This window comes from Pterocles gutturalis, unplaced genomic scaffold (assembly GCF_000699245.1).
Source record: "Pterocles gutturalis isolate BGI_N339 unplaced genomic scaffold, ASM69924v1 scaffold7414, whole genome shotgun sequence".
In the NCBI taxonomy this organism is placed as follows: domain Eukaryota; kingdom Metazoa; phylum Chordata; class Aves; order Pterocliformes; family Pteroclidae; genus Pterocles; species Pterocles gutturalis.
In genome coordinates, this window is record NW_010130548.1 from 142,089 (window position 1) to 157,522 (window position 15,434).

The window sequence follows — 15,434 nt, forward strand, 5'->3', positions numbered from 1 at the left end:
TCATCCTGTATTTGAAAGTTCAAAGTTCTTGCTTTCTTATATAATACAAATACAAAACCTGAACGTTTTATTTAAAAAATCAGATGTTATTCTGCTGTAAGAGGCTTGTGCGATTTCAAGATCTGGCAGTGTTTTAAAAAGACTATTACACAGACCGTAGAAAAGCTACGACGAGCAAGACTGAGCTCTCCTCTCCCTGGCTTGACCCTTTGGTTTGTAGGTGGCTTGGTTGATGACAAACCGTTCAGTCTAGTGAAGTGGGCATGGATTGTCTGAAGTTTTGTTTCCTGCAAGTCTCCTAAGCCTCCCTATGATTTATTATCAGATTTATGAGTAACTAGGAATTGCCTCTGGAATGTATGAAGAAAAAAAATAATACTATTTTTTCTAGGCAAAAACTGAACCGCATCTTAAATATAGGAGATTAGAAGCAAGTTCGCTTAGTTCTGGTCTTAGTTTATGCACACATACTCTCTGTAAAAGCTCAAGATTTATAAATTTATAAATTTGCTCCCTACCCACCAGCTTTCTAATAATGCGTGCATAGCACGTTTAGTAATTTACATATCCCTTAGATACCAGTATTGATAAAGTCAGTATGCCAAATTCAGCTTCCAATGTTACACGTTTCTTTGTTTGCCTGCTATAGTGAAGAATACGAAGTAAAATTTTGATTATATCTTTCTTAATGTTGTTACTCGGTAATGTTTTGAGGCAAAGAAATATGAACCATGGGGAAAGCAGAGCTGCTAACAAACCAGTTTGGGCTTTGTTAGGCAGTGGAGTAGACATATGAATATATTACATACGATTATCATAAAATTGTGGCCTGGAAACTGAACAGTCATGCTGCTGCATTGCAGACAGTACTTTTATAATAAGCTGTAATAAAGTAAACATTTTGAATGGATATACAAAGAGGCATTACTTGCCATCAAAATGTATATCCAATTTGTGCTTTTGAAGCTCAGTTTAACAAAGCAAACAAATTTCTTTGTGGTGTTAACACAGTTGTTCACAGTGGTGAATTTTGATTTATGGGGAAAAAAACCGTATAAACCTGGCTGTTTGGGATCTAAATGGAAGAAAAGAATGTGATTCATAATGGCTGTAATTTGAAAACGGTGTGTTGTTACAAGGAAAAATGGGTTTTAAAGACTCGCTTGCAATTACTTTCTACTTTGGATTCTAGTTTGTATTTCTTTTGGCTTATTCTGGTATCATTTGACGTTTTTCTGCAAGAGAATAAAACCACGGTTTCTGAGAACATTTCAGAAGGCAGATAGGCACTGACTACAGTTAGATTTAGGGCCCAATCCTGATAACGCTAGCGCGGGCTAATTGATCTTAAGAAGCTGCTCAGAGGTATAGAACTTGCAAGGATCAGAGTTCGTAGAGCTGGGGCCCGTGTGAATAGCCTTCAGATACCATCTGACTTGTAGTTTTTCCTTAGACAACACAGAAGGGCTGCTGGGAAGCTCCTGGTAGCCCGTCCCCAGGGAGTTTCCCTGTGACCCACCCCCAGCGATGTGACAGCAAGCGACAGAACCCCTTGTAGGGTGTTAGAAGTACAGATAAAATGAGATTAATTAATTTAGACTCCTACAGTAGCAGTAGCTTGGGTACAAAGAAAAACAGTCATAGGAGAAAGTACACTGTAAAATCTACGTGTGATAAACACAAACATTTGTCAGGAGAGCCATCGTTATAGAGGTGAAGTCCAACATGTGAAAGGCAGAAAATGTCAAAAACTCTTCATCCTGTTCTGCCACAGTCGTCTAAGTTATCCTTCATTTATTTTGCGGTATAGAAACAGCATTGCCAAAGGTTGTAAAATAGCAATAGCATTGCTTTGTCTCTGGAAGGTTTGTCTGGATTTCTACCAATAAATTATTAAAGAGATCTCAGCTGCCCTGTGTCGCAAGATTTCTTGGTAGCTTGAGTGTAAGTACCTGAGGGGTAATTAAGGTTGGGTTTAGAGAACCTAATGGGGGGGGAGGGGGTAAATGCTTTCCCTGTTGTGTGACCACAAACCATCTCTCTCCGTTTCCCCATTTGCAAACTGAGAATAATAAGCCTTATGAAATTCATAACTTATGAATGAGCTAAGTGATGTTCTCAAAGTATATTCTTTACTGTCAGTGCATAACTCTTGTCTCCTGGATCTTTGTGTCTTGGCATGCAGTGCTGTCAGGTTGGGGCTGGCTCCCTTTTGCAGAAGCCGTCTGGGTGAATAAAACACCAATGAGCATGAAGACTGGCTTTCATGAGCTAGCTCATGTCAGGCAGAAATACAGTCCTCTAAATATATCAGGCTACGGGTGAAATGTTTCCTCCCAGAATAATTTCTGTGTTATGATTGCAGCTTTTTCTATCAGCTTCCACTGTATATCCTTGCTCTGTCTTCCCCTCCTGTACAGTTGCATGCCTTCCTGGTGGGGGGTAGCTTTTTTTCAGAAACCTCCAGTGGACTCCTTGTCCTTCACTGAAAGGATTTTTGTGTATTTGTTTTTGCATAACCTGCTAAATAGTTCTGCGGTTTGCTGTGGTGTTTTACTACTTTGCTTGCATCTGCCTGTTTCTCTTTGGTACCTTGACGAGCAACCTCAGATTTCAGTACTAATCCCAAGGATTATTAGTGGCACAGTTATTCTTGGTGTGACAAATCCAAGGTGGCTGTCTCTGGCCTTTGCAAAGTTACCCCAGGTACTTGCAGTGAAATGTTTTTTTTACCTTTTCCTGCAAATGCATGAGGTGCAGAGCAGGTGAAGCTCTGTTTGCACCAAATACACATCCTCTCTACAGTAAGTTCACACTGATGCTTGCTTTGAGAGCTGTTTCTGCTCTCTTACTGCCCTGGGTGTTCACTGCAGTTCCCCCATCCCCTAGAGTTTCTTCCTCTTCCATCAACACATGCTGAGGGTCAGAATTATAAATACGACTTTATTGAAGAACTCATTGCAGTGGAGATATGTCGGGTTCATGGGTCCTCAGCACAGAATTCTTCCATTTCTCAGTTGTTACAGAAGATGGACAGAGAGATCTTTTTTTCTTTGATCCAGATCTGTGATGATTGGAGTGCCTGGGCAAGGGATGTGAATCTAGGAGGACAGCCACTGGGTACTGTGTTTCATTTAACTGTTCAAGATGTATATGGATGCTTGGATCTCTACTTCCCATTCTTGACGATGATGAAGCTTTAAAGTTCCTTCAGGAGTTCGGTGGAGATAGCAAAGGCTAGCAAGAAGGTCAACTGCTCTTTGAGTACTTCAGATGCCTGAGTGCCCAAAAGTGTTCAAAGGGTTTGTTGCTTTGCTGTGGCTGACCAGGTTTTCCCACTGAGTGAAAGAGGAAGTATCGCAGAAGAATATCTCAAAGAGGGTGCATCATCGAGCAGAGCACTTGTGCAAACACACCATGGTCTTAGCAGTTACCAGTTACCTGCTTTGTTGTAGATACCAGTGTTCCTCTGAGAAAAGCATTGGCTTCTTACAGCTAGTTCAGAAGGTGTTGCAAGGTCAGGTGTACAGGAGACCTTCCAGGATACATTAAGAAATCTACTTCCAGCTGTCACTGAAGATTGTTAAACTCGTAATGTCGCTGATAAGAGGAAGGCTTTTTATTTCTGATGTCTCCATCAGTCAGTTGTCAAGAAAACCCCAGGACTCCAACCCATTCTATGTGTCAGAAAATGGTATCCATATTTGAAATGACTAAATGTAAGAATGAGAGATTCTTTGAGAAAATATTTTCTGATAAAAGGAATAAATCATGAACTGTGAGTGCTAGACACTAGAAGTCAAAAACAATGACCAAAAAATCCATAATTTAAAAAAGCCTCACTCTTGTAATTTTGAAACATGATTTTTCTTTTTGGCTTTTCCCATAATTTTCCAGTGCTTGATGTTAAGCATTGTGGCTTAATTTGGTGTGAACAAAAGTGTTACAATTTTTATATTTCTTAATGTTCCTTTCCAGGAATGAGATCTCAAAATTGGAGCATTTCCATTTCCTATGTATACAAGAAGCGGCATAGTTACACTTAGAAGGCTTCTTTAATGTTAAATGAACATATCAACTGCATTGTGTTTACCCAAGCTGATAACCATTTGTTGGGTGATATGTTACTTAAAAGGAAACACAATCAGTATGTTTAATTTAGCGACAGAATTGGTTACCAGTGCTCTTATTTTACTTTCGACAAATCTATTATTTTGATAAAATAATCTCTTGAATCACATGAAAGCCATGAATATTTAACTACATTGCAAAATCTGTTTTGGCTTGAACAAAAATGAGAAGCAGATTATTTAACTGATTAACTTTCCAGTTGACAGTATTAATATTTGTGGTCCTGTGTACACTAATGATACAAGCAGGCATTTAATAACCATCTCTTCAATTTTTATTGTTCTTTGAGGAGTTTTACTGTGGAAAACATGAGATAACTTTGTGATGGGGATGTGAATGGGGAAAAAGTTCTTTAAGAGTATCTGAACAAGCTGTCTGAGAATTGGGAAGAAGCACTGAAGAAACAACTTGGGATGTGTATTAGGTGCTGCGTTGTGCCCTGTAAATGTTGGGGGCTCTAATAACTACATGGCCACTGACTCTCTAGGATGTTCTAGTCAAATGATTAGAATTTCTTATATTCGTGTCCTCATCTGTAATCACGTGTAAGAGTGTTTGTCCAAGATAGTCCTTGCCCATATGCAAATTCCTCTGGAAAGCTGGGCATGCACTAAAATCATGCACTTCAAAGCTCTACGTTAGGTGTATTCTCAAAATAAACAGGAGCCCTGTTTCTCACACCTCTTTTCCTCTTGGTTGCCTTGGTTTGATATGAAGGTCCTTGGAGTTTGCTTGTCACCTTTAAGTCTTCAGTCTTCAAAAAATCTCATTTTGAGTGTGGCTTATCTTTATATCTTCAAAAGCTGTTTACTGCTGTTTCTTTGTTTTTTCTGTCTCCATCCTGTTCCTTTAGGAAGTCTTGACCGCTCTTACCCATATAATTGTTCTTTTTATTCCCTGATTGTTGTGATTGTTTCTCCCTGGTCTTCAGATGATGCCCTTACTGGTATGGAGTCATAGTACCAGGGGGCAGGTAATTCTGTCATCTAGGACATTCTACATTGGTTGAAGAGTTTAGAAATAAAGTCTCTAGTACTTTGCAGCTGTGGGCAGTCACAGCATTTGAGAGTAAAGCAGAAATCAGGATTTGAGACATGCTATTTTGCTGGAGAGGTTTTATTCCTAAACTGTCATTGGTGTCTGAATGTATTCCAATAACCGTAGGACAAGGAGCTCACAAATGTCATATTTTTTTAGAAAGTTCTTAGAAAAATGCAGTTTAAATTTGCAGGATGGCAGACTAGGGAAAGTGAGGGCTCCAGTTCTCCTGTAGTAGGAGGCTGGAAAGCAACCAAAAGGTTTCACCCCCATGAGCACACAGCTGATCATTTATTTTGGGATGTGCTTCTTTGACTCGTTTGTTTGCTTTGGCTGTGAGAATGGATCCTACTGGAGAAAAGTTAGTTATGATACCAGAGAGAGGAAGAATTACTTTTCAGACCTTATGTGGTAGCTCTAAACTTTTCTTCCCTCCAGGCATTCAAACTTGTGTGTAAAAAAGGAAACCAAACAGTTTGTGTACTTGAGTGTATCAAAAAGGAATGTCTTCATTGCACGTGCCAGCCACAAAAAGAAAAGGCAGATTCTTCGTAGAAAATAGAAAGCCGTTACATTTAGAATCTCTCTTGCCTTTCTCTTATGATTCCTTTTTAAATTCTGAATTTAGAAATAAAGATCTTTTTAATTCCATAAGATTTCAACTGCTGCTTTTACTCATTTGTTCTCTGATGGAAGTTAACAATTTTCTGCGTCTACTATTATGATCATTTCTTCTGAGATCTTAGAAGTAGGCTGATGACTTGGGACGTGGAAGAAGCAATAGAAATAGGAGAACTGAAGAATTATTTTCTTTCTGTAAATGTTTGGTAATAGAAGGGAAAGTGCTACAAAAAGGCATTTAAAGATGGAAAGGATTTGAAATAGAATGTGTTAAGATTTTACTTACAAACATCACTTTATCTTTAAAGTGGATTATTTACTGAGCTAAAATAATTCTAACTGCTTTAAAAAAGTATGCGTATGGAAACAGAGGCTTCTTTCAGTCAAGTCTCCATTTATCTAAAATCTCACCTCTTTTTTTCTTTCTAAAGAACTTGAATATGGGGAAGGTAGATGCGTTTGGAAAGTTTAAACTTGTCCCTTATAGACAGGCTTTTTGGAATATGACCTTAATTACCTTAAAATCTAAATTCTCATTGTTAATACCTGTTATGTGAAGTAGAGGCTTGCCCAGGAATTTCATTCTCCTTCAGGAATAAGGGTGATGAGATTAATGTTTGAGTGAAGTCTTCACAGAAAATCTACATGCTTCAAGTAAATGAAAGAATTACTCATCAAGTAGAATGATGGAGCAGTCTGATGATAATGTAAACTGTGGAGATACATAGAAAAACCTTGGCTATTGGTAGTCAGCACAGATAATGCAGGCATGTTCACAGGACTAGAGCTAAATACATTGAATGTAAATGGTTTCTCTTTTTCAGATGGATGTATTGGGGTTTTTTCACATTTTGCCCTAGATTAATATAAAATGTGGCTTCATATATACACATTGTTGTGATTCATCTCAAAATGGCCCCATTACTCTGCCAGGCGAGATGATTTGAGGTGTGTTAGATATTTCACTTTTTTTTAATGTATTTTGGATTTCTTTCAGAAAATGGGGGATGGAGAGAGACTGGAAAATGGGAGATTTCCTGAATCTTAACTGTTGTCATTCTTGGAAAAAGGAATAAGCTTACCCACCCAAGTTTTTACTAGTGAATAGCCCAGATAATGATGGCAGCAGCAAGAAGAGGATAGCTTCTCAGCAGGGAGAGGAGGACAGCTGTCATCTTCATGTCATCTGACATTCTTTGGCTATGTAATATCCTGTCCAATTTGATAATGAGCTGTTGCTGAAATGGGGATGCAGCTCTTGCCCACTTTTTTTCTGATCACATCTTGCAATCTAGCAGTCATGTAGAATCAGCTTCCAAGGGGAAGCTAATATATATTTTTGGCAGGTGATTTCTGTTGGGAAAGTAGACTGGTTCCTGATAAATAGATTAAATGCAGTCAGAACAGTGGGTGTTCCTGCAGAGGAACAATTTCCTTCCTCTGGGAAAGAAAGTAGTGTACAGGTTGGTGCTCATCTTTCCGCAGGACACAGATGTGGCTGAGACCCGAGGTACTGTCCTGATGCACACCACCTCTGACAGCCCCATGTCTGGGATGTGATCCTATGGGCTTATCATTCTGACTGGCTGTCCAAAAATAGGCTAGGGAATAAGTATTTAATTAAGGGAGGACCCATGGAGTCCTTCATGTGGTGGAAGTTTCCATCCTGAAATTGCTGGATGCTGGTTCAAGGCCTTTTATCAGCTGTATGGCAGAAGCGGTAGCACTGTACCAAAAGCATTGCAGCTGGTGAGGATGAGCATTTTGGCTGAGAACTGCCATCACTCCTAAGGCACTCTCCCATTTCTGTAAAGCAGTAGCTGGAAGAAGTACCTCCAAGGAAGAGAAGTCATGGTGCATTATTCAGATACTCCATACTTAAGGAGGAGAAGGAGGGATGAGCCCCGTACTGCAGAGGGAGAATCAAGAAGATACTGCTCTGAGCAGCTCAGAATGGATTCCCAAAGGGAAGGAAATTCACGACAGTTAAATTTGACAATTTTCCTGTTGCGCTTCAAAGCCGAAATGCCAGAAAGTAGCATGCAAGTGATAGGCAGATATAAGGTGTGAGTTATGGATACAAGGATCGCTATAGGCTTGTTCAGTCCTGTACATAAATAATACCCGTTTAGAAGTCTACTAGGATACATTAGTAGAAGAGTATTTTTAATGCTGAAAGCTGTGTTTTGCTCGGAGTACTTTAGTCTTGATCAAATGCCCAACAGTTCCCAAAACGTTCATTAATATTACGATAAGTACATTTACAAGACTGAGGTCCCTTAACAAAGTATAAGGAACAGTAGGTGCTGTATTTCTTCCCTTGTAAAATAATCACTACAACTTGCAATTGTTTAAGACTATGATCACTGGTTTTCTGACAGGAAAATTCATTTAAGGCAGTGCTTCAGCAGATGTTCATATTTTGTGTAAAGATCTATCTTCCAGATTGCTAATGAATGGCCAAGCAAGGATCTAGATAGTTAATACTGCTTAATTGCCACAGTCAGATAAAGCTGCTATCTAATTTATTGCTATTCTGAGCGTCTGAACCCTAGAAGAATGATAAACCATGAGGAAGCCTTATGAGATGGTTGGTTAGTTGAAGTCATTGCCTGCTGTTTTATACATTTTTGTCTCTAGCAGGTGATCCTTCTAACATTTCCCTGCTTTGGCAGAAAATGAGACACATGGTCATACCCCTGCTGCCCCTGCTTCCGCTAGGCAGCTGTTTTCAAAGTCATATACTTTCCCCAGGCACTGCGCAGCCAAGAGTTTCTTCCTGAGTTTATGTATCCGTCGTGTACTAGAAAAGGATGTTGTGTTTTCCTGAATGCACCTAATGGGACATAAATACATCTATGAATGTGTGTCAGTCAAACATCCAGACTGTATATAGCTTTTCAACAGGAACGGAAAGAAGTGACGTGCTGTGCGGAGCATGCTTCAAAGGAAAAGGCTGCTGATGTGGGCAATCGGTTGGTTTCATCCAAGTGAGCATCAGCAGATGCAGACTTCACTTAAGGATTAAATGATTTTAGGAAAAAAGCTCTTTAAAGGTGATGGAACAGATGAAGGAGTAATGTGTGACATGGAAATCTGATTCTGTCAGTCCTGCAGCAGGACAGCCCTCGGTTGTGAGCAGGTTTAGCAAAATTGTCTTACAGTGCCATGTTCACTTGACAAGTAAAATCCCAGGGCTCCCTATCCGGGAGTGAGTATTCAGGATAAACACCAAGAAAAATGTGAGGATTCTGCCTATCAAATTAAGTATAAGTCCTGTACCATGCAGTATAGGAACACTCAGTCCGTGCTCAGGACCTTTTCATGAATTAATTGCCTTTATCTGGGAACTAATGGGCTTTTCCACTGCATGTGCTATTAAGCTGTCTGGAGACAGTTATGGCCTTTTTCAGGTCTGCATCCCTCTGACAGTAGTAAATTCCCGTGTCACCTCTCAGGAGCACGTAGACAACAGAGGTGAAAAATTATGCTAATAGATTGCAATAACCAGTCCCTTTTTCTGAGAGCGCTTATGCATAAGATCTTGAATCCGAAGGGTTCTGTTTCCTTGTAGAGCTTTTCCTTGGTAAACCACAGCAAACTAAACACAGCTAGCAGTTAAATACAGCTTTATACTTCTGCTCTTTGGAACAAAGTGAAGTATATGGGTAAAATTGTTCAAGTGTTAGATAAGGTTCTGGGGTTACCATGGTTACTGGAAAATTTTGCATTGTATCCTAGATTAGGATGCATAGGATGAAATAGCCAAAACAACTAGGAAGTCCAATGCATATCAACTACATTTCCAAAGCACACGGCATTGACAAATGGAAAGACAAATAGCTGAGGATATTGGCTTCTGACAAATCTATGAATCAATAGAGAGGCCTGAAGGAGATTTAGAACACAGGTGATTTGAAATCCCGTGTTATTTTGGAGTTACAATCTTAATTTCTAAAGACAAATGAATAAAAAAAAAGAAAATAAAAATTCTCAATAATGTCAAGAGGGGAATGATTTTTCCATAAGCTCTTTCTGGTATTGAAATCTGACATTTGGCTTCAAGACCTTCAACAAAGAAGGTTGATGAAACATGGATAATACATTCCGTGCACTTGGGCTGGCAGTAGCACTTACACTGGAAGCAGTTTATTCCCATGGAAACCCATTTGCATTTGGGCCAGAAGTGACTTTTTTTCCCCCTCAGTTAGAGCTGCTGATGTTTTAGCATAATATAATTGCTGTATATTGACAGCAGATTTGAAAAGTATTTTTAAAATGTTGAGTAGCTGAGCATATGTATAATGGAGACGCAGTCTGTGCAGTTTTTCTGTGTAGGATGAAGGCATGTTGCTGAAAAATGCAGGGCAGCTTTTGATCTTCTGTTATTTATCCCTAAAAGAAAGAGAAAAAAAAAGGTGAATTAAAGTATGTTTATCCCAAACAATTTATTTTTTTCCAAACAGGTGACAAAAGAACTGAAACAGTACGACAATAAAATTATAGAGTGCAAGTTTGAGAACAACAGCTGGGTCTTCATGAGACAGAGAATAGACAAAAGCTTTCCAAATGCCTACAGCACTGCCATGGGTGAGTAGAATAATTTGCTTAAGAAGTTTTTCAGTCTCAAATTTTAATTTTTTAACTCTGTTCTAGTTTAAGGAGGAAAGACACTCTATGTTCTCAGTCTAGTTTGAGTCCTGGCTTCTCTAACTTATTGTACTAACCTCATCTTGCAGGTGCTAATGTCATGTTTAGCTTTTATATAGCATGAATTCTTTTGCTTGAAGGTTATTTGATGAAAGTCAGTTAAACAAATACTCTGATGCAATATTTAACAGATAACGCAGAAGCAAGTGCCTAAGTCTGTAGAACGACAAACACTTGCTCAAAGAGACTTTAGATGGCAGGGCATGCCTTCTAAGTGAGACCCAAGAAAGTTGTTATTTATTATAACATTGCAGCAGCAGTTAACTAACTGACATCAGTTCCTAGCGTTGTGTTGGCTTGTTGGGATGTAATGCAAACTGGCACGCTGTGAATTGAATTGGTTGAACAAAAAATCCATTATAACTTCACCTCTATTCAAAATGCCAAAACCATTATTTGGCAGATAAGCTAGAAAATTAATTGGAGAAAATGTCATCTTAATTTTCTACAATAGTCATACAAACAATGAAGAAGGAAACAAATGAAAGGTGGGAGTATATCCCTGCAGAATTTCGAGACTTTTATGTTCTTCTACTCAAAAACATTTTGTCAAGTATTGCACATTAAATGATGTTGTTTACTTTCAGGTGAAATATAAGAGTTTGAATAGAAGTGCGCAAGGCTGAATAACAATAGTCATGTTGATACTGACTTTTGTTAAGTGCCAAAATGAAGTTTAATCATATTTAAGACCATGCTATTTACTAGGGGATGCATAGATTTTCTCTGAACTGTTCTACTTGTATTTCTGAGGAGCAGTGAGTAGATTTTCTTGAATAAACAAAATGTGGTCATTTTGCCAGGAGATAATAAATGTATGGGCACCTTAGGGAACCAGCACAGAAGGTAGCTGGAATACTGGGTGAGCAGTCCTGTCGGGAAAGAGCAATGGGCCGCTAAAGTCATATGAGTACATCTCCTCTTTGTCACCATGGCCTAAATTTCTCTTCTCTATTTCACCTTATTGTTTCAATAATTAGTTTTTCTTGGACTTTTCTTTGAGGAGTATTCTTCTTTCATTTGTTCTTAAGAGCATATGTAGCTGCCCTTTTTCTCATTTTCTCCATTTGTAGAGCAGTTATGTTATTCCTAACTATTTTTTTCTGCCAAAAATTACAGAACTTCCTAAAAACCAGCAGTAAAAGAAAATTAAATGCTACATGAAGAACTGTTTGTAAGAATATTTCAAATTTTCCATGTGAATTTTCAGAACAGAAAGTTTTCTTTTGGCTTTAAATTTTCATTTTTTATCATTTTTCAAAATCTCCAAAAGTTGTGTTTTCCCATTTGAGACTTCGCTGTCCCCTTTTCTAGATCCTTTCTCCTAAACACTATTTATTTTTCCCAATGGTTGAAACAGCAATAAAATAAGCACCTGTCTCCATCTTGGTTGGACTTTGATACTTTTCAAATTGAAAAGAGAAGGGCTTTTTGAGTGATTAAGCTATAACAGCCCTTGAAAGTTGCTACAGGTGCCTTGTGGCACAAATTCTATTCCTAAACTACTAATCATAGAGCATTCCAAGTGCTAAAGTCTCACACAGGAAAATTTTGAACACACCTTTTCACCAAAAATAAATGAGATAATAAAAAAATAATGCTAGGAAGTTGTTTAATTAATTGTAAAGTAATGATCTGAATGGTTCTGGAATTCTGGAGGAAGGAGAGGAGTGTTTTTAAGAGTCACCGTTATTTGTAACAATGCTGTATTGCCAGTATTTTAAGGAGTCTTAATGTTGTTTAGTACTTCAGGGGGTCAATAGACTGTTTTACATAGAAATTGCATCCATACTGTGGCCAATCCTTACGTGCTATAAATTACCCTCTAATCATTTTGTACTTTCTTCCAAGATAGTCATACGATTCCTACTTAATTTCTCACTCTTTATTTTTTCCCACCTCCATAAATCTCTCAGGAGGACTAATTAGCAGAGTATGAATTTGCATAAGAAAAGTATTTAAAATATCTCATTTGTTTTAGGAGAAGTAAACCTTTTTATTTGTTCCCTAAAAACCTGTGGGCCATTGCTAACAAACTATGACCTAAGGAGTCATTTTCGGTCCTCCAAGTGTGCTTGTACACGCGTGCCTTAGCCGCCCTGCAGCACGGTGGCCTTTCCTCCATCGTGTGGTCTGGTGTGCTAGACACGTCGCGTGCTTGGTGTCCAGTCTTTCTGCCACATGCAGCTTAAAAAAAAAGTACTGTGCATTGTGAGTTTATGGTATTTATAGTACTTAATGGTGGAAAAAAAAAAAGTTCCCTTAATTCAGAGGTTTTCAATATTGGGCCAATCTTGTTTCTAGCTATTTGGAGCTGATGGGTGGTTTAAAGCCATATTTCACAAGCCCTTCGTTGCTGTTGCTTGCCTCAATAGGATGTCAGTTCTTGGTGTTTCTATAGCTGCTCTGTGAAGCCTACACACACATGCTTGTTGTTTGATTTAAACAGAGAGATTCCTATGACGCAGGGGCCCACTACACTGCTTTGGTCTCTCGGGGGCAAAGCAGAGATACTCGACTCCTGAAAAAACCATCTTGTGAAAGTCCACATTTAAGGCTGAATTTGTGAGCCAAATGATGGTCTTTATTTTGCAAAGCAGGGATGAAGTTATTGAAGTGCTGACTACAACAGATTGGTTTATTAATTTAAGGATATGTTCTTTGTTCCCAGCTGTATGCAACAGCATCCAGAATCCAGTCACGAAGGAGATGCTTTTTGAGTTCATCGACAGATGTACAGCAGCTTCTCAAGGACAGACACGAAAACACCACCTCGATCCTGACACTGAACTCATGCCACCCCCACCGCCCAAAAGGCCACGTACCATAACATAAGGCCTTGGTCTCAGCAGATAGCATGTTTACAGTTCTGGAGAAGGTGAAATGCAAGTGTGAAGGCTGGAAAGAAAAGAAATCTGAATTGTTGTAAATAATTGGGTGTGTTTTTTGAGTTTGTTCTTTTTCTTTTTTCTTTTTTTTTTTTTTTTCAAATTCCACATACGAATGAACATTGTTTTGTAAGTGATAAATTCAACCGTACCTTATGGTATGTGAAGATGAAATTTACAAAGGTTTAGACAAGAACAGTACAACGAAGTGAATGGAAAACTGCCTTGTTTATATACGGATCTCTTTTCAACTTTAATTTATAATGTCAGCAATCTGGAACTGAGAAAACGTTGGGATGCTGTACTTTTTGGAGGCTGTGTTTTAAAAAAAGCAGAAGTGGTCTTTGTTACCATTGTTATTCAACTGGTTGCAATTTGTCACCCATAGTGTAATTGATCATAGTTTCCCTGTATTTCTTGTTTAGCAGCAAACAGCAATGTTGTTTGTTCTCTGTGTTGGTTAAAAACTAAGCCGCCTTAGATTTCACTAATTTCAAAATTAGCTGGGTTTTTGTTGTTGAAACATTAAAAAAGTGAATCCTTCTTGTAAATAGCATCCCTTTGACAGGAAACGTGCTGGGTGTTTGGTTTTCCCTCTGTTTGAACCGAATACACCAAATGTATAGTGGGCTGATTTTAGCTTTGCCTTTTTAAGTTTATCTGTAAATAAGGAATACACCAAATCTCTAGTATTAAGGTCTCTGTTAAGAGACCGTTCCTAGTACAGGGCTTAGTTCTCCTAAATGGTGCCATTAGAAATATTGGTAAAGTATCACATCACTGTGATATGCAAGAGTACCAAGCAGCGCTAATCATGATGTCTTAGATCCAGGCACAAAATGGCAAAACAAATGCCAGGCAACTCCTGTGTAAATGAGAAGGTAGTTTCAGTGGAAGAGAGCCACATCAGCCAGAAAGTCTCTTGGTTTAGGTAACTGTAGGGTAAAAATAAGCCATTTAGGCGCCTGGAGGAGTGTCCCAGGGAGCAGGACCCTCATTTTCAACGGTGGGGTCAGCTGTCCTGTGGTATCGTGCTCCTCCTCTGCCTGACTTTTTTCATACCAAATGAAAAAGTGCACGAAATGCCCTGATGGCTCTTGTCACAGTGCGCTGACAGATATTCATAACATTAATTTTGTGAAGCTGCATTCTGGTTGTCCAAGGGAGGAGTTGTTTTGAGCTGGGATTAATTGGAAACCAAATGCAGATTTTAAACTTTACTGTACATTTGTCAAGCAGGGATTGAATTGGCTCTTTCTATAGTTTACTTAGTGTGTGAGTCATCCATTCATTCAGCAATCTGATTAGTGGAGCTCATTAATTTGTTATAACAAAATGCATTTCTGCTTAAATGAGTTTTGATGTTTGTAAGCAAAATCAACTCCTGCATTTTTTTTTTTTTAATGTATGGAAACTTTACAACTATGCTTTGTGGTGGCTTCTCTAGTTGTTTCAACCTGTTGTATAAATGCACACAGCATCATTTAGATGGTGTTTCTAGCATATCTTTGTGGGATATTCTGTAGGTGTTTTAGAGATCTGAAGGAGTTATATAAGTTACTTTTTATACTATGGTGAAACTTGAGGGGAAAAAAATGCGTTCACCAGAGTTCTTTTTTTTCAACTGTACATAGTTTCTGCATATTATCTACAGAAAAGATGTATCACCTATGCAAGGTTGCAAAATTATCTCCTAAAAAGAGCCTTATGAATTTGATGTGAAAACCTATGCAGCCTTTGTGCATCTTGCATTGAAACACCCAGTAAATTATTTCTTCACTCGGTATAAATAATTTCCCCCTGATTATACTTGTCATTGAAATTGTCATAACATACATTTTGTCACCGATCTCCGTAGTTCCATGGCAGTTGCAATGTCTATGATGATTACAACCTTCTCCATGAGGTTAGGACTTTTCATGCTTGTAAAGATGTGTCCAGGTTATTTCCATCTTTCTCCTCCCCATCATGTATTTCAACAAGACCTAGCTGTTGGTTTACCTTTTACTTCAGAGCTGCAGTGCTGCAGGCTGTCTTCCACATGCA

The 15,434-nt window shown here is 38.6% G+C and overlaps 1 protein-coding gene across 1 annotated transcript in view; it reads left to right on the forward strand.

Annotated features, from left to right (window-relative positions):
- RNGTT (RNA guanylyltransferase and 5'-phosphatase) overlaps window positions 1-13,335 on the forward strand; it is a gene marked incomplete at its 5' end in the record, with an annotated part of 154,834 nt that extends 141,499 nt beyond the window's left edge. The window contains 2 exons of the mRNA XM_010080260.1: window positions 10,257-10,380; window positions 13,172-13,335. Of these exons, the coding sequence (XP_010078562.1) occupies window positions 10,257-10,380; window positions 13,172-13,335 (288 nt within the window). The remainder of the gene's footprint in view (window positions 1-10,256; window positions 10,381-13,171) is intronic.
- Between the last annotated feature and the right edge of the window lie 2,099 nt (window positions 13,336-15,434).